The sequence below is a fragment of the Lycorma delicatula genome, chromosome 6, assembly GCF_047948215.1.
Source record: "Lycorma delicatula isolate Av1 chromosome 6, ASM4794821v1, whole genome shotgun sequence".
NCBI lineage: Eukaryota > Metazoa > Arthropoda > Insecta > Hemiptera > Fulgoridae > Lycorma > Lycorma delicatula.
Window position 1 is genome coordinate 81,742,604 of NC_134460.1, and position 19,382 is coordinate 81,761,985.

At 30.0% G+C, this 19,382-nt stretch overlaps 1 protein-coding gene across 1 annotated transcript in view; it reads left to right on the forward strand.

Moving 5' to 3' along the window:
- The window catches only part of Gyc32E (Guanylyl cyclase at 32E), a 297,263-nt gene that overhangs the window by 248,608 nt on the left and 29,273 nt on the right, over nt 1-19,382 (forward strand). The window contains exons 12-15 of the mRNA XM_075367966.1: nt 254-418; nt 3,929-4,105; nt 7,767-7,887; nt 16,241-16,432. Of these exons, the coding sequence (XP_075224081.1) occupies nt 254-418; nt 3,929-4,105; nt 7,767-7,887; nt 16,241-16,432 (655 nt within the window). The remainder of the gene's footprint in view (nt 1-253; nt 419-3,928; nt 4,106-7,766; nt 7,888-16,240; nt 16,433-19,382) is intronic.

Genomic DNA, 19,382 nt, shown 5'->3' on the forward strand with positions numbered 1-19,382 from the left:
AGAGTTCTGTGTATAGTAGTAGATTGGCATCCCCCTGACAAAACTGAAAAAAAAAAACAAAATTGCAAAATTTCACTAGATGTAGAACATCTTTGAAAGAGGCATTTACAGTAAATGTTGTGAATTTAACTTTTTGGAAAAAAAATTTTTTATCTGCAATCGCCATGTATCAGTGAGAACCTTATACATGAAGATTTCATTAAATAGTTAAAGCTATATACACCACATATTATTTTAAAATTATTTTTTACAGATTCAGGTTTGCAGGCAAAGTGTTATTCAAAGTCTAGTACCTGATTTAAGTCCTAAACAGGCCTTCACACAAATTGGATTATATAAAGGAAGTATTGTTGCCATTAAACCAATATATAAAAGAAGTATCGATATTACAAGAAGTATTCGTAAGGAATTAAAACAGGTAATTAATACTACACATTAACACGTTTAACTATTTTTGAGAGAAGAATTATCTAACAGATGCCACATATATATGTAGTTTCTGAAATCAGTAAAAATAAATAAACAAATATTATTTTATTTTAATCATTAGATTTGCATTTCATGTGTGTGTGTGTGTGTGTGTATACTAATATCAGAATTGGATAGTTAATTACTTCACAGGTTTCAGAAGGAATGTTTTCACCACTTGCCTGGAAGGATTAGGTAATAATATGAGAAAATCTTGATAAAGCATTAAACAATTCATTAATTTGACCAAAAATGGCTATAGTTCATACATATTAATACACAAAGCAGAAAATTATACTAAATGAAATCAAAATGATTTAATTAGAACAGAATAAAACGATCTTAAAAGTACTCATAAAAAAAATTATAGTATATATTTGTGTGCAGATTAAGGGACAGTGCTGAAAACTTCAGTTTGTATAATAAAGTATTATCAATAAAACTCATTAATAGAGAGACAATATTACTTTTATGAAAGGAAAAATCTTTTAATTAACTTTTAAGTAAATTTGTCAAAAATCTCTTAGATGGTTACATAACATATGAAATTTTACAGTTGTTGCATAATAATGTTCATTCTTGTCATTGAAAAATAATGCTGTAAAGTGTAAAATTGGTTTGTCTGATAGACATAATTTTTTGAAAAATAATGTATTATTTTTTCAGTTACATTCATTTAACTGTAAACATTCATTTAAATATAAACTTATGAAACACAAAAATGTTTAATTTTTAAACTATTGGTTTATTTTTGATTCCAGAATCTTCTCAGATTTTCTAAGATATAGTTTATGCAGTGATTATATATATATATATATATATATATATATATGTGTGTGTGTGTGTGTCACTTTATGGTACTTATAATGTATTATGTATACAACAAAGTTATTGTATATCAAACATAAAAAACAGGGGTTTTTTTACCCTAATTCATTGGTTTTCACTCCAGATTTCTCAAAAACGACTGCAGATACGATTCTGGGATCTATTTTATTCGATTTTTCAGATCAAAATTCATTAGAAATCACTAACTATGCACCATAATTAACGACCTAAAAATTTCAGTACAACCTCATTTCACCGCCGTCTTTCACTAGCCGTAACTCGCAAACGAAGCACTTAAGGACATATACAGGGTCATTCACGGGAACCGGATGTTTTTAAAATAATCATAAAAAATTGAATATTTACTTTAAAAAAGTTTTATTGGTAATGAAACACTTGTTAAATCAAAGCATTTGTTACTTACTCATGAACGAAAAATTATGTCCGGCAAGTGATGTCCATTTTGGGCAATACATTGTTGTAGCCTTTCACGGTAACTGGCCTCAATTCTTTGCAGCATGTCTACATCAATCTGGGTGATGTGATGACGAATTACGATCTTTAGGTCCTCCAATGTACGCGGTTTATTGCCGTACACACGCGATTTCAGAAACCCCCACAGAAAAAAAACACAACTACTCAAGTCGGGGGACCGAGGGGGCCAAGGAATGTCGCCGAATCTGGAAACGATCCGTCGCGGAAACAAGTTAGGGAGAACAGCCATCGTTGCCCTCGCTGTAGCTCCATCCTGCTGGAATAACACATGTTGAAAATTGATTCCCCGGTTTCGTAACTCAGGGATGAAAAACGTATTCACATCGCAATGTAACGATCAGCTGTTACAGTTACGGCAACGTCATTTTCTTTAAAAAAATACGGTCCAATAACACCGACCTTTCCTATTGCACACCAGACAGTCATCTTTGGGCTATGAAGTGGTCTCTCGTGAAGCCGATGTGGGTGTCTTTCTGCCCAATACCGGCAATTCTGTTTGTTTACGAAACCATTCAGATGAAAATGGGCTTTGTCACTCATTAACAATAACAAATTTTCATTTTCTTCAAAAATGGTAAGCATTTGTCGACAAAATTGTAATCGCTGCGTGAAATCTTGCTCGTTTAACTGCTGCACGATGGCTATCTTGTAAGGATGGAAATGCAGGTCTGTATGCAGAATTCGTCTTACCGTACTTGTACTCATTTGAAACGCTGCTGAATGCCTCTGAATAGAGCGGCGTGGGCTTCTGACAATGGCTTCCCTTACTCGTTCGATGTTCTCCGGAGTGCTAGCAGTTCGTCGGGGACCCGGTGGTTTTTTCTTCAATATTGAACACTTGTTCGAAGGTTGTTTACCCATCGCAATATTGTGTTACGATAAGGGACACTTGCATTACGATGGATATTAAACTGACGGCGGAAATCTCGCTGAACAGCAGTTACGGATTCGTCATTTCGCACAAAACTGTCATACGCTTACAGGCGTTGGTCTAGCGTCCACGGCTCCATCTCAACGACTAAAATGTAAATGCTATGAACAAAGGAAACGTCAGACACCAGCCACGTGCCCCTCCCACCAAGAACGCCCGAGTACAACTCACTTCAAAAACATCCGGTTCCCGTGAATAACTCTGTATTTATATGAACTTTTCCCATTATTTTCATGAGTAGAATAGGTTATGAAAATCCTGTGAGAATTTTGTGATACAGTATATATATATATATATATATATATATATATATATATATATATATATATAATTTAAATTAGGTGTGAATTTTATTCACACCAAATTTAAAAATTCACTGCACCAGACAGTATTAAAAATATATATTAAAGTTTACATTTTTTATAATGTAAGAACGGGGAAATCAGTGTATGTACATTACACTGAATATTATTCAATAAAGCAAAATAAAAATTGAAACTTTATCATTGTCAATGGATAAATAGCGAAAAATGAAAAAGTGCTAATAGATTTGGAGAATAGAGAAGGATAATTAAACTAATAAATAAAGAAAAAGAAAGTAAGGTACTATGAAGAAGAAAATATTTCTTAATTAGGTTCTAGAAGGAATGTTGGAAGGAAAAAGGAAGGGACAGAGAAGGTTTTAACCAGTTGATATCAAGATGAAAGGAGAGTACAGGCAAACAAAAAGGTTAGCAGAGAATCAATTGGCTTGGAGGCTGACTAGTGCTCCTGCCAGATGTTAGCACACTTGTTACTATAAATTGTAACAACAGAAATAAAATTGTTCGATTTTCTAATAAAAAATTGTTCAACATTTACATTTGATAGACCTATATTTTACTTATGTCAAAGTACTTTCAAACTAAGTAACCTCCTAGAGCAGTTGTACTTACAGCTTACAACATTGTTGACAGTCATAGACTACACCATATTTATGTATCTGTAAAATAGAAATTTATTGTCCATAATAAACATTTTATTGCGTCTAAGTGTGTAACTTATTACTAATATTTTTTATTGCTGATATTATTCTCACACTGTGTTTTAAATGGCAACCTTGTTAAATTTTTATAAAATATTAAATTGTTCATTCAGATATGAATAATGGTTGCTTCAGATATATTAACCTAAGATGTTTTTATTTTATTCTTTCTGTTATTTTAGATGCGAGATGTACGTCATGAAAACATAATACCTTTTATAGGTGTCTGTGTTGATGCTGGTAATTTATGTATATTAACAATATACTGTGCTAGAGGTAGTCTGGAAGATGTATTAGCTAATGAAGATTTGCATCTTGACAACATGTTTGTATCTTCATTGGTTGCTGATATAATTAAGGTAAACAGAATAAGTTATTAACAAAGATAATTACATTTTTATAATATAATGAAAACATAATGTCAAACAAAATGATCAGGTGATGAAAGTTACATAAAATTATTATTTGTCTATAACACAATGGTAACTTTATACAGTAACTAGACATCTATCTGCTTCTCAGAAAGAGATTATTAAAGTTAATTACTATGAGTAATTCTCATTAAGGACTCCAGTTAAATTATTCAATTTGTTAGGTAAGAAATCACTTTGTGAAATTAATTATCTCTAAAGTAAATATTACAATAATTTAAATACAGTCCTCAATTATTGTATATTAATACCATATGTATTGATTTTAAAATTATAAAAATATTTTTTCCATCAAGGCTGGGAGGCCTTCAAGCACATACTTTAATTAACTAAAAGAAAGTTGTGGCCAAAAAATGCCAATCTTAATTAAATAAAAATAATTTTAATCTTACATTTTAATTTTAATTAATTTAGTGTTAAAAAAAGAGAGCTTGTTACAACTCTTGTCCAACATAATACTGTATTTTCATTTATATTACTGTATTTTCAGAGGAATATTTGATATTACTCCATTAAAATATGTTATGCTAAGTATTACAAGAAATTATTTCCCACCATTTTTTTTTCTTCTTTTCACATTACATTAACTACCTTTCTTTCCTTAACCCAAAGACATGCATCCATTTATTCATATCACACACAAAAAAGGATTAAACAAAAATTTACACTAAATTATTATTAATTATTTATACTGTATACTTTTCACAGGCAAAAATGTAATTAGAATTGTGTGAACTTTACCAACAATTAATTATTTTACAATTTTATGAAAACTAACTAGAACATAAAAATTCCAGAACACTTTTTACTACAAAAGAAAACATCAAAGTGAAATAAATGACAGAAAGAAGAAATAATACAATAATGAAATTCTGTAAATAAATTACAATAACAATAATATCAAAATTAATAATCAATAGATTAAGAATTAAGAAAAAATCACACTTATTGTAAAAAAAAATCCAACTGGAATAACAGTAGTGTCTGATAAATGTAAAATTAATAAAAAATAATAATAATTTTTATATTATGGGTTAAAATAAAGGATCATGCACAACAAAAATACAAAGTTACTTTTTACTAAACATAAATTTTATCGTACACGTGGTATTAATGATAAGTATTTACTTTTAATGATATTACAAGATAAAGTTTAAAAAGAAAAACATCATTCCCAATTAGCTGTTATATTGTAGTTAGAAGTGTATAATGTTCATCAAGATTTAGATACATGATATAGTGTGAAGAATGTAAATATAGACTACTAGTTGCACTAGTATCACTACTGTGTTACTGGTGCATTGAAATTAATCTTAATCAACATAATTACTGAATACAAAGAATAATAAAAGTGAGGATATCACATCATACCTTGCTATTGTAAACTTTAACCTTTGAAAATTCCAACAAAAGGTAGATGCCAGAGGCAAGAAACCATATATTTTAAAGTATGTAAACCAAAGTAAGGATTCTATTCTAGAGATTGGTATTGAAGAAAATGAAAAACCAACATGTACCTTGGATGATGATGCTTTTGAATTATTTTAATTAACTGAAAACAGATTAAACTATTAATTTCAAAAGGAAATTTTTATATATGCTTTAAATATATAGTATATGTTTGGGGAATATAAATATATAGATATATTTTATTCATTCTCTTTGTGAGCATCCTCTTATAATTTCAGTACCTCTCAGATCGCATATACTGTTACATAATAATAACTATTAAATTAAGTGCATTAACTTCAGCTAATCTATAGATAGTCAAGTAAGCCATAATAATAATCATGGTAATTTTATTTTCATGATAAATTTTTCTTAAAGTCTAGTATTAAAATAACTTTTCACATTTCATTCAGAAAATTGAAAAAACATTTTATTTATCCAATCAAAATCAGTTGAACTGTATTAATTTGTCAAATTCAGATTTTTATTTTGATTGTGTTAGACTGAATCTTATTTTCAGTGATTGTTATCTTAATTACTCTAACAACACATTAATGTTTTCTTTAGTAATAAACATAAAACATTTTCCTCATTACTATAAAATTTTAGGCCTTGTTTATTATTTTCTTTTTTTCTTACTTTCAATATTATAATGTTATATATTATTTACAGATTATATTGATTATATAGTAGGCTGTTTGCTGTATGTCTGATTAGTTTGGCAATTGGTCGTGTTCAATATTCAATCTCAGGATTTACCATCCCTGAAGCTGTATAATTGATTAAAGTACACAAAAAATATTAGCATTTAAATTCCTTCTAACCAAAAATGAACTGGGATCTGTAGTACCATATAATAATTGACCATCATTGATGATAGCATTCAATTTAATGTGTAATTCTGTGTATAAATTTTGTGTGAAATAGAACAGATGAAAATTCTGCTATTACATGTTAAAGAAGGAGTGAAAATATGAATGGTTGTGTGTGTAATTGTAAAAAAGAGATTAGAAATAGATTAACAAAAATACTTTACTAATTTATTATTTGAAAAATAAATATAAAGAAACTACAGTATAATTACAAATTCAGTACTAAGTTCATTCTTTGCATATTATTAATGTACAGTAGAATATAGACTAACAGTATATTTTTTTATTGTATGATTTAATAACGCTCTCTTTTAAAATTGTCGTAAAAATGCATGTTTTATTTTTTATGCTAATTTATTTGAAATAGAGATTCCTTATCTAAATATAAGATGTTGCACCACAAGTAAAAACAGTATCATGATTTCTAGAAAAACACATTTTAAGTTTTAATATTATGGAAAAACCCACAACTTATCTCCATTAATTATCTGCTTAATATTTAGCTTTAATAATTATCTTATCTTTATCAATTAAATGTGAGCTATAAAAATTTTAATTTTTAACTATTTGAATAAAACTTCACAGATGACATTATCTTAATAGAAAGGATTAAATATTGTTTATGATTTATAGTAAAGTATCACTACTGTTTACAATAAATTTTTTTATTTGTTTTTATAATCAACCATTTTGTGTTAATCTAAACCTTTAAAAAATGTTATTTAGTAAGAAATATTATTTTGTAGTAAATAAAAGTCAACAGAAAATATAGTTGTTTTTTTTTTTTAATAAAAAGTTGTTTTTATTTTTATTTTATGTGCAAATTATGTAATTTTCTTTACAAAAAAATTCAAAAATATTTGTTAAATCTAACAAAAATAATTACTTTAGGCAAAAATTTGAATTACTATGCTATTTCACTGAATATGTAATTGTCTAATCTCAATTTGCTTTAATTTGTTTGCTAAGAATCTTTCCCTAATCTGACAGTTTAATTAAGTTAATCATAAGTTGACAAAACAAAACCTCTTCATATACACTTACCAAATAGAATAGAAAACCAAACTGCAGATTATAATAACAAAATAAAGTGTTCAATTAAAAAATTATTCCACTTTTTTAGTAATGATATTTTGTAAAAAGAAAATTTTTATAAATTAATCTAATCAGACTACTATTATTTTAATTAGAAATCTCTTAACTGTTGATGAAAAAAATATCAGTATCACCATATTTTTATGCTATTTATATGACTTATTATTGTGTAGGGTATGATATACCTACATGACAGTGAAATAATCTCACATGGAAATTTAAGATCAAGTAACTGCCTTGTTGATAGTAGATGGGTATTGCAAATCACTGATTTTGGACTTCATGAACTTAAAGGTAATTGCACATGTATAACAATTTTTAAAAAGCATGTTATATATTTGTATGAAATAAACATCCAGATTGTTGAATTTTTTAATTAGATTTTTTTACTCATTTCAACCATACATGTACTTACACTTTTATGGGTTTCTAAGTTGATGCTTCTAGGTGATTACCAAATCAGTACAAAAATTATAGTTAGTAATAATAATTGTATAATAATTGTTTTACGCATGCTACAATTATAATCAGGTAGTGCATATTTCTAGAGGATGGGAAAGAATTTATTCTTCCATTCCGTAACTCCTAATTTAGTGCTACAACACCTATTGAGTATAATGGTGTATTCTTCACACAAGTCTTCCACCTATCTGATCAGAAGCCATTGTTGTAACAGTACTTAAATCTGGCAAAGTCAGAGCATGCCCGTCAAGCTACCACCCTATCTCCTTGACAAGTGTTTTATGCAAAGTAATGGAGAGAATCATGAACCGTAGGCTTACATGGTACTTACAAAGACAGAGCCTTTTATCTCCAGAACAGTGTGGTATCCAACAAGGTCAATGTTCCATTAACCATTTAGTGTCATTGGAAGCAGCTATTCAAAACGCTTTCCTACTCCGCCAGCGCCTTGTCGCTATCTTCTTTGATACCAGAAAGGCATACGACATAGCCTGGCAACATGATACTCTAAACACCCTTAAAGAATGGTGAGTCAAGGGCCAAGGGCAATATGCTTGCTTTTATTAGGGGTCTCTTAAACTACCAAACTTTCTGTTGGAAATCATTAAATAATAAATCTATTTAATATAATAAATATAAATTTCCAACTGTTCGTGTTGGAAATTCTTTATCAGGTAGCATCATCTTGGAAAATGAAGTACCTCAAAAAAGTGTATTAAGTGCCACCTTACTTTCTACAGCCATCAACAGTATTACTGAATGAGTACAGTCACCTGTTATGTGTTCTTTATCTGTTGATGATTTTACTATATACAGTACATTACATCCCGTTCAACAGCCGCAGCAGAGAGACTACTACAGAACATTATATCTCGCCTTGAAGCTTGGTTTAAGGTTACCGGCTTCACCTTTTCACCTGAGAAAAAAAATGTGTTGTCTTTTCTCGCCTGTAGGACCCTTTTATTCTGTAAGTCTTTTTAATAGAGAGCTAATTGCTATCTCTCCTGATGTCAAGTTTTTAGGTTTATTTTTTGATAGCCATCTTACGTGGTCAAACACATGAAACAATTAAAAACAAAATATTCCAAACTTTAGATATAGTGTGAGTTTTTAGCAACACCAACTGGGGAGCCAATCAGTGATGTATGTTGTGCTTTTATTATTCCTTAGTTTGTTTCTGTTTAGATTATGGCTCTGTCACCTACTCTTCAGTGCATTATACCATGCTAAAATGCTGGATGTTGTACTTCATTCTTTCCTTCGGCTTGCTACAGGTGCCTTTAGATCAAGTCCTGTTGTAAGCATACTTGTTGACTGTGGTGAGCCATCACTTTGGGATAGACGAGACCAGCTTTTAGCATCTTACTTTGCCTGTCTTAAAGGTAACCAAATCACCCAGCTTTAGATGCAGTCCTTGGGAATCCTAATTTATGAAGGTGTGAGGACCATCCATGTTATACTGCACATGTAGGTGTTCATACCCGACGTTTACTGCACCTTATAAATGTTGACACGCCTTCAATTTTTCCATTGTATCCGTGTTCATAACCTCCATGGAGAATCAATCTTATACATTTTTATGTTTGACCTTACGATATACAATAAAGAATCAACACCTTCTTTCCAAGATAAACCCAGATGCAGTAGTATACACACAGGATCGAAACAGAATGATACCGTTGGATGCGCTTTTGTTGTTAATGACAAAGTCTACATGTTTGGTCTACCTAGTATTACAAGTGTCTTTACTGCTTAACTATACACTATAAATAAGGCTTTGAATATTATTAACCCTAAGTACCATCATATTATTCTTATTTGTAACAATTCGTGTAGTGCTCTCCAAGCTTAGAAGAGCTTTAGAAAATTTGTATTCTAGACGTCATATCGTCATCAAAATCTATACTGCATTCACTTAGTTAAACCACTGCAACATACAAGTGAGTTTCTGCTGATCTCTAGCTATGTGGGAATTCCAGGTAATGAACATGCAGATTCCACTGCTAAAGACTCATGTAGTCAATTGTCCTTCACCACCCATGTTACTACATCTGACTATTAATTTTATAGAACTATTCAAGCAAAGTGACAAGGTGACTGGATTGCTACAGTAAATAATAAACTCTGGTACATTGAAGATACTGTATTGCCATGGGACTCGTGCAGAAAAATTCATCAAGAGGAAGTGGTCCTCTGCTGATTGCAGATAGGACATACAAGAGTTACTGAAGAGTTTTTTAATGTAGTTGTTTTATCTTTTAATTGTTACAATTTTCATGATAGTTTTTTATTCTGTTATCCAAGAAGGGGCCCTTTACACCCCTCCCGGACGTTGTTAAATTTTATTTATGCTTATTTATAAGATTATATTTTTTTGTTCTCTTTTTAAATAAATTTATCTTATTGTTATTATTTGACTATGATTTTTGTTGTATTTTTTGTGATATTTTATCTTTGTTTGTTAATTGTAGTTTTAGTTTTTGTTGTTAAAGTATGATATTTTAGCTGTGATATTAGCTGTAAATTTTTTTAGTTTTTAGTGCATTTTTAGTTATGTTTTTTCTCATATATTTTTATTCCGGGCAATGATAACACACAAGTGTGTTTCACCCTCAAAAAAAAATATTATTGCAAATGTTCCTAACTTTATGTAACATCTGATGATGGGATTATTGAAATTCAAACCAGATTGCAGTGATTTATATATTGAAAAATTCCAGAAGGATGTTTATACAAACATTCATACATGCATATGAACAAATAATCTGCTGATCTCAGTGGTGGAGTGGTAGCATATCAGCCTTTCATCCAGAAGTCCCGGGTTCAAATTTTGGTCAGACATAGCATCTTTCATACATTATAAAATTTCAATATCATATTCCCATACACAAGCTTTGAACATTTAAAGTGAATTAATCATTACAAAAAGATTAATAATTATTCCCTTAGATACGTAAAATAATTCCTTTTGGTGTTTGGTCTTATTCATATCTTATTAAAGAGGGAGGGGAACTATCATGTTATGTTTACTTTAACTTTGTATAAATGAATGAGTGTAAATGAAAAAAAATAACTGAAAACTAACATAAGGATCATTTGGTATGCATTTGCATGTTATATAATAATTAAAAGTCTTTGTTATGTTTTCAAGTACATTATATTTTTCTGAATCTAAGCAAGGTGCCTATTTTTCAGTAATAAAAAGTTGTGCATTGGAAAGATTCTTTCATGTGGAATTCAATTTTTGTTTAACAATTATTGTTGTACGTATTAAACTTGTCAAAAATTGAGTTTTATTCTTTCAATAATCTCATTAAAGAATCATGTTTGTATTGAAAATTTGAAGTGCATGTTGTAGGATAATCTTTTACAAGTTTATATGATCACATTATCCAAGCACATTACTTTATCCAAACTTAACTTCTTATTAAAACTGTTGCAGTAAAAAAACTACGTAAATTTGGGCCAGTATATTTAATGTGATAAAAGGGTTAAAAATAATGTGGGCTTTCTTAATTGAACTAATTTTGAAAATAGAATATTTTTCTTCCATTTCTAATACAGCGGACTACCTCTTTTATGTTTTGCAACACACCATATACTCATTTTTCAAGGTATTTCTTATCCACTAAGTTTTTTACTTTAATTTTGTCATCTGATTTATTAACAATTCTTGAAAAGTTGTTTTTTGGAAAATCACTTGTAGCTTGATTTTTTTTAGCATAAAAAATGACTCTGTTGCTAGTGCATGCTCGATGTTCATATTTTCATGTTCTTATTAAGAACAAGAAAGGAAAGAGAAATGAGCATTGGTAAAATAGACGGAAAGTTAAGGAAACTTTTGGGGTACATAAATTAAAATCTAATAATGTGTTAAACAAAGATGGTACACCAATATATAATACGAAAGGTAAAGTCGATAGATGGGTGGAATATATTGAAGAGTTATACAGAGGAAATGAATTAGAAAATGGTGTTCTAGAGGAAGAAGAGGAAGTTGAGGAGGATGAAATGGGAGAAACAATACTGAGATCTGAATTTAAGAGAGCATTAAAAGATTTAAATGGCAGAAAGGCTCCTGGAATAGACGGAATACCTGTAGAATTACTGCGCAGTGCAGGTGAGGAAGCGATTGATAGATTATACAAACTGGTGTGTAATATTTATGAAAATGGGGAATTTCCATCAGACTTCAAAAAAAGTGTTATAGTTATGATACCAAAGAAAGCAGGGGCAGATAAATGTGAAGAATACAGAACAATTAGTTTAACTAGTCATGCATCAAAAATCTTAACTAAAATTTTATACAGAAGAATTGAGAGGAGAGTGGAAGAAGTGTTAGGAGAAGACCAATTTGGTTTCAGGAAAAGTATAGGGACAAGGGAAGCAATTTTAGGCCTCAGATTAATAGTAGAAGGAAGATTAAAGAAAAACAAACCAACATACTTGGCGTTTATAGACCTAGAAAAGGCTTTCGATAACGTAGATTGGAATAAAATGTTCAGCATATTAAAAAAATTAGGGTTCAAATACAGAGATAGAAGAACAATTGCTAACATGTACAGGAACCAAACAGCAACAATAACAATTGAAGAACATAAGAAAGAAGCCCTAATAAGAAAGGGAGTCCGACAAGGATGTTCCCTATCTCCGTTACTTTTTAATCTTTACATGGAACTAGCAGTTAATGATGTGAAAGAACAATTTAGATTCGGAGTAACAGTACAAGGTGAAAAGATAAAGATGCTACAATTTGCTGATGATATAGTAATTCTAGCCGAGAGTAAAAAGGATTTAGAAGAAAAAATGGACGGCATAGATGAAGTCCTACGCAAGAACTATCGCATGAAAATAAACAAGAACAAAACAAAAGTAATGAAATGTAGTAGAAATAACAAAGATGGACCGCTGAATGTGAAAATAGGAGGAGAAAAGATTATGGAGGTAGAAGAATTTTGTTATTTGGGAAGTAAAATTACTAAAGATGGACGAAGCAGGAGCGATATAAAATGCCGAATAGCACAAGCTAAACGAGCCTTCAGTAAGAAATATAATTTCTTTACATCAAAAATTAATTTAAATGTCAGGAAAATATTTTTGAAAGTGTATGTTTGGAGTGTCGCTTTATATGGAAGTGAAACTTGAACAATCGGAGTATCTGAGAAGAAAAGATTAGAAGCTTTTGAAATGTGGTGCTATAGGAGAATGTTAAAAATCAGATGGGTGGATAAAGTGACAAATGAAGAGGTATTGCGGCAAATAGATGAAGAAAGAAGCATTTGGAAAAATATAGTTAAAAGAAGAGACAGACTTATAGGCCACATACTAAGGCATCCTGGAATAGTCGCTTTAATATTGGAAGGACAGGTAGAAGGGAAATATTGTGTAGGCAGGCCACGTTTGGAGTATGTAAAACAAATTGTGGGGGATGTAGGATGTAGAGGGTATACTGAAATGAAACGACTAGATAGGGAATCTTGGAGAGCTGCATCAAACCAGTCAAATGACTGAAGACAAAAAAAAAAAAAAAAATTAAGAACAAGAAAATAAATTCTCATTTATTGCCTTCCCTTAATCAGTCATATTTATTTCTTCAACTTTCAATTCCAATATCTTGTTAAAAAATGTATTCAATCTACGTTATTGTGTATGTTGTCACAACAAAATTAATTGTTTCATTATAGTTTTTTTCATAACCATTAAAAACATTTAAATTAATTCAATATTATATTCCTTATAGAGGAGAGTTCATTAAAATATTTTTAAACTGACAAGACAGCAGGACATAGAATTTAAAATTTGTAGTAACTCTTATGAAAAATATTTCTTTAAGCTGAATAGTTGATCTTTTGTGTTCAAAGAAAAATGTGTTTAAAGTAAAATTTAACTTATTTCAACAAGAAATTTAACAGCTCAGCTTTCATTCTTGATTATGCAAGTTCTCAATTGACTAGTTTTGGTTTCGTCATTGACTGGTTTTGGTTCTTTGGTTTGAATCACTCTTCCAAATTATGAAAAAAATTTTAAACATTTCTGACTTTTCGATATTTTTTACCACATCGGGAAACTATTTAGCCACTTCTTTTAGTTTTATTGCTTTATAACAAGAATTGCACTTATGATTTGATTGATAACTCATAATTTTTTATTCTAATTTTGTAATCTTTTTCATAACTTTAATTTGAAATGTCAAAAAATTTAACTGAGTATTAAGAAATTAACCTTCACAACAAGAAAAGAATGTGTTATCATTTCTGATATTTGTTAAAATTCAAAATTATTTATATTAATAATACACCTCTGGAGGACACCATATCATTTTTCAACACTTTCAAAATTTGAAACATACAGTGAATTGGATCAATGATTAGGAATTTAGTATTTTAGATTGGCAGCTAAAGCCTGATCCTAAACAAAAAAATTTGTGGTCCCATTAAAATAAAGCTAACAGTTATGTAGAGCTACTAACTTTGATCCACATTTTTGTAAGAAAATCAGCAAGTAATGGCCTTCCATAAGTAACAATACATACAAAAATTAGTTGAAAGCAAATCTACAGTTAATTAAGTTAGATGCTTAATCATTTTCATTCTACATAATACTCTGCCAAGAGCAAAGTCCACAGTAGTCAAGAGTTCAACTCTCTGCCAAATTTTTATGTAGAGTAATCAAGTGATATTACTGAAAACAGTCATTACCACCACCAAGTCTTAATATAGAATCAGCTGCCTTACTGGCCAGTGAAAGGTGACAGCATGATGCTGCAGATGGAAACAGGGCAAATAGCTGTTGTAACTCCCATCATGGTACTTATCTGAGAAAGGGTAAGGAAAAGAAGAGTAAAGAAAGCAGCATAAACCACAGAGGAGTCCCTCTAATCACAGTAGTTTACTGTCTTAGCCAGGACCATGAGTTACACGCTACTTTTATATATTTAACTCTTTATTATAAAAACACATTTCTTTGAAATATATATATATATATATATTTATTTATTTACTTACTTATCAAACATGTTTTCCACTTTGTTGAATTATTATAATCTAAACAATAATAAAATTATAAAATAAAAACCACCAAATACAGTACATTAAAAAGTAAGAGAAAATTACCAACTGCAGCACTTTTAAGTCAATACTTCATCAGCAGTTAAAATTATAAATTACAGATAAAAGATATTTACATATAGTGCTCCGTAATTTATTATTAAAATCTCTATCTCATACCATAGCATGACATTAACATCAATGTCATACCATTTTGTCATCATCAATGTCATCCTTTTTATGAAAGCACTACAGTTAGTGTCTCTTACTCTTTAATTTACTTATTTGTTGGTTTTGATTTTGTAATTTTATCATTGCTAAAAATTATATATATATATATATATATATACTTGTATGCATATGTGTGTGTGTGTGTGTGTGTGTGTGTGGAGGGGGGTTGCAAATCAATAGTATTACACATAGTTTAAAGAAATAATATTAATATCAGCTAAGTTATATATATATATATATATATATATTCAACTTTTTGTGTATCATATATAATGAGTAATTCAGTACTAATATATACACATGCATCATATTGCAAATACTTCGCATGTATATGCAGTGACTAAATTCTAATGGAACAAACTGAAACAATATTCTAGCACCTTTATTTCAATGCACCTTCCCTCAGTACCTCATTCGGAATAATTTACATAATTCTGAAAATAACAGCTTCATTTAAAATAACCTGATACAAAATTGAAACTTGCCATAACTAATATTGAAGAATATTTAGTTTATAAGTTTATAAGAATAATGGTTGTGCAGAATTATGGAACACACTTCATAGAATCTGTACTGAAACTCCAACAAAATCAATTATGAAGTTGTTCTTTCATTTAACCCTTAACTGGTTCAATTTTGTTAATTGTCGTTAAATCATTTATAGGTTCTCTTATGTCCATTTTGTTAGTAAACTAATAGCATATAATAATGAAGTTTTGTGTAATTAAACTATAGAATGTGATGACTCAATGATAAGATTTTTTGTCTTTGGCACAGCAACAGACACAACTTTTTCCAAATATGGATCTTAACATGATACATGATAATATTGGTGATTGAAGTCATTTCATTTTAAATAATGAAATAAAACAAATTTTTACATATTTTCATTTTTCTTTATTTTTTAGCTGGACAAGATGAACCTAATGCTGAAGAACAAGAATTGTATCGTAAACTGTGTCGTGCACCAGAACTGTTAAGAAATCCTCATGCATTACCACGAGGTACACCAAAAGGAGATGTTTATTCATTTGGCATTTTATTATATGAAATTGTAGGAAGACAGGGACCATGGGGAAAAATTGCATTATCAAACAAAGGTAACTTTATTACATATTACTTTTTTTAGTTACAAATGATTTAATTGTTAAAATTAAGACTAATACCAGGTAAAAATTTAAATTCCTGTATTTACTAGTAGTTTAATTTATTTTATTCCTCGATTTGTGCTTTTTTATGTTGAAGTATTTAAATTATAATATATTAAATTTCCAACTATATACTCTTTTGCCATTGACAAATAATTGCAGTTGCTTGCCATCTAAGAAGTTTTGTCCAAAAAATCAATGCAGATGAGAGATAACTACCTTATTCTCTGGTAAAGATCTTATACTGTCATCTAAATCTTCCTGTCATCTTGATTTTTTATTTAGTAAGAACAAGATATTTAAATGAAAAAATTCAGAAATTACTGTCCATGCAGAACATCTACATAAAATTAGATCTCCATCTCTGCACTGTTTAATATTTAAAAAAGAAGATACTATTACTAATTTTGACCATGTAAAAACTGTACAGTTAACAGTTATAAGAACATCTGAACTAGGAAACATAATGCTATGTCAAATGTTTAAGCATGATTAAATAAATATTTTAGTCCATAATCATACAATGACCAGTGGTTTGCCAATTTACTGATTTAAAAAATTTTGTTTTTATCATGGATATCTGTTAAAAAAAAATTGTAGAAACTTTTCATAAATAAAATTTTGACATTTTCCTACAATGACTTATTATGTAATTGATACATCTTTCTGTATTTATTTACACAAAATTTGCTTGTTTCTTTGCTAAACTAAATAATAGAAGTGAGTGTAATAGTTTGCATTGTACTCATCTTGTGCACTTTCATATCTGTTGTCTGTGAATTTGTGTTTAAAATGTAGCACTTCAAACACATTGATATACTCTACATCAAAGAAACCTGATAAACCAGGATTTGGTAGGAGCAGCATTTAGGCAAGACCAGTTGTTAGCCTAGATCAGCGGAACTCAAACATGCTTGTTTTTAACAACTAATTTGGAAGTATAACTCTTCAACTAAGCTGTTTTATTAGAAATTTCATGCAACAGCCTCTATATATAGGTGTATTACTATTAATGGCATAGTTTTCATGCCAAAACTGATAATTATTTATGCAGAACTGATAATCCAGACTTTGATAGACTAGATTTTCAATTAATCAACCATCCATCAACAGGTAAGTAAGCTGGTCAGGCTTTTGATTGAGATTTCTAACACAACAATAGTTCAGTCATGTACATTTGTAGAGGTTGATTAAAAACGAGCTGTATAAAAAAAAACGTTGATATGCATATATATGTATATATACATATAATATATATTTATACTATTATATAAAGAGAGAAAGAGAGTTTTTGTTTGTTTGGGATAAACAAAAAAACTTCTCAATCAATCACACCATGTTTCTTGGCATAACTGAGAAGGTTTTTAGGTACATTTCATCTTGAAAAATCTCTAAAAGAATATATACATATATACATGTGTGTATGTAGTAGTTGAGATATGCCGGTTGAAGCACAAACATTAATGAATTTAATTAATAAACTGTGAACTATGAGTCTCTATACTGTATGAACTGGGTTTGAACTGATTGATTTGAATCAATCAAATGAATAATATTACAAAAATAATAGAATTAAATTTAAGGGGTGTTCAAAAAGTAATGAAATTGGTGACCCTGAAGGAAAATGCATTGCGACGGGTGATAATACTGCATACCATCATGTAGCCCATTCTTTTAGCCATCTATAACGATCAGTTTCAAGTCAATCGATGCAGTGAGTGGACGTATGTGATGATTCGCATAATGTGTGTTAGATATTTGTCTACCATGTCCAGCATGGATAAAAAGTTATTGCAACGTTGTAACATGAAATTTTTAGTGAAACTTGGGAAGAACTGAAAAGACGCATATGAATTATTAACTACAGTGTATGGTGAATATGTTATGAATCAGGTGACCTTCTACAACCCACTGGATTAATCTACTGGTGAACTCATCTTCGCAAATATTAATATTTTGAAGTAAAGAGTTCCAACATTCAAATCCTAGAAAAGGCAGTTACTTTTATACGGTTTTGAATACTAGATCGTGGATACCAGTGTTCTTTGGTGGTTAGGTTTCAATTAACAACACATCTCAGAAATGGTCGACCCGAGACTGTACAAGACTACACTTCACTTACACTCATACATATGATCCTCTGAAGTAATACCTGACAATGATTCCCGGAGGCTAAACAGGAAAAAAAGCTCATCTTCTACAACTGGTGTAAAGCGTTCAAGGAGGGTAGAGAGAGCATCGCCGACAAGCCATGTGAGGAACGCCCTTTAATGTCTTGCACCAAGGTTGTAAAGAATACAAGTAATCTTTTAAAATTTAAAAGTCCTTTTTTAAATAAAATTTAAAGTTCCTCATTATAACAATATGTAAAATTCCTCCTTTTAATAAAATTTAAAGATCATGAAGTGAAACCTGATAACACAGTTATCTCAATTACAAAAAAAGTTAAGAGGATATTGTAAATTACAGCTACCCAGTATATATACATATATACGAGGTGCGACAATAAAGTAATGAGACTGATTTTTCTTTTCAAGATGTGGCAACCCTGCAGCTTGCTTAGGCACACCATCTTTGACCTTGGTCTATAAGCTACTTCTAGTCCAAGCGGCACATTGATGCAACTGCTCAGTCGTAAGTTGTGCTGTAATAAGTGAACACGTGTTTGTGTCTATCGTCACAGAAATGAAAGCTCAAAATATTGCGCAACGGTATGCCATTTCTTTTTGCGTTAAATTGGGTGAAAACGTGACAACAACTTATGGTAAGCTTCAGAAGGCTTTTGGAAAGGAGGTTAGGCAGAAGGAATGTTGAAGATGAAGACCGCAGTGGACGACCATCAACCTCACGGACAGATGTCAACTTGATCAGGGTGCGTGAAATCGTACGATCTGATCGAAGA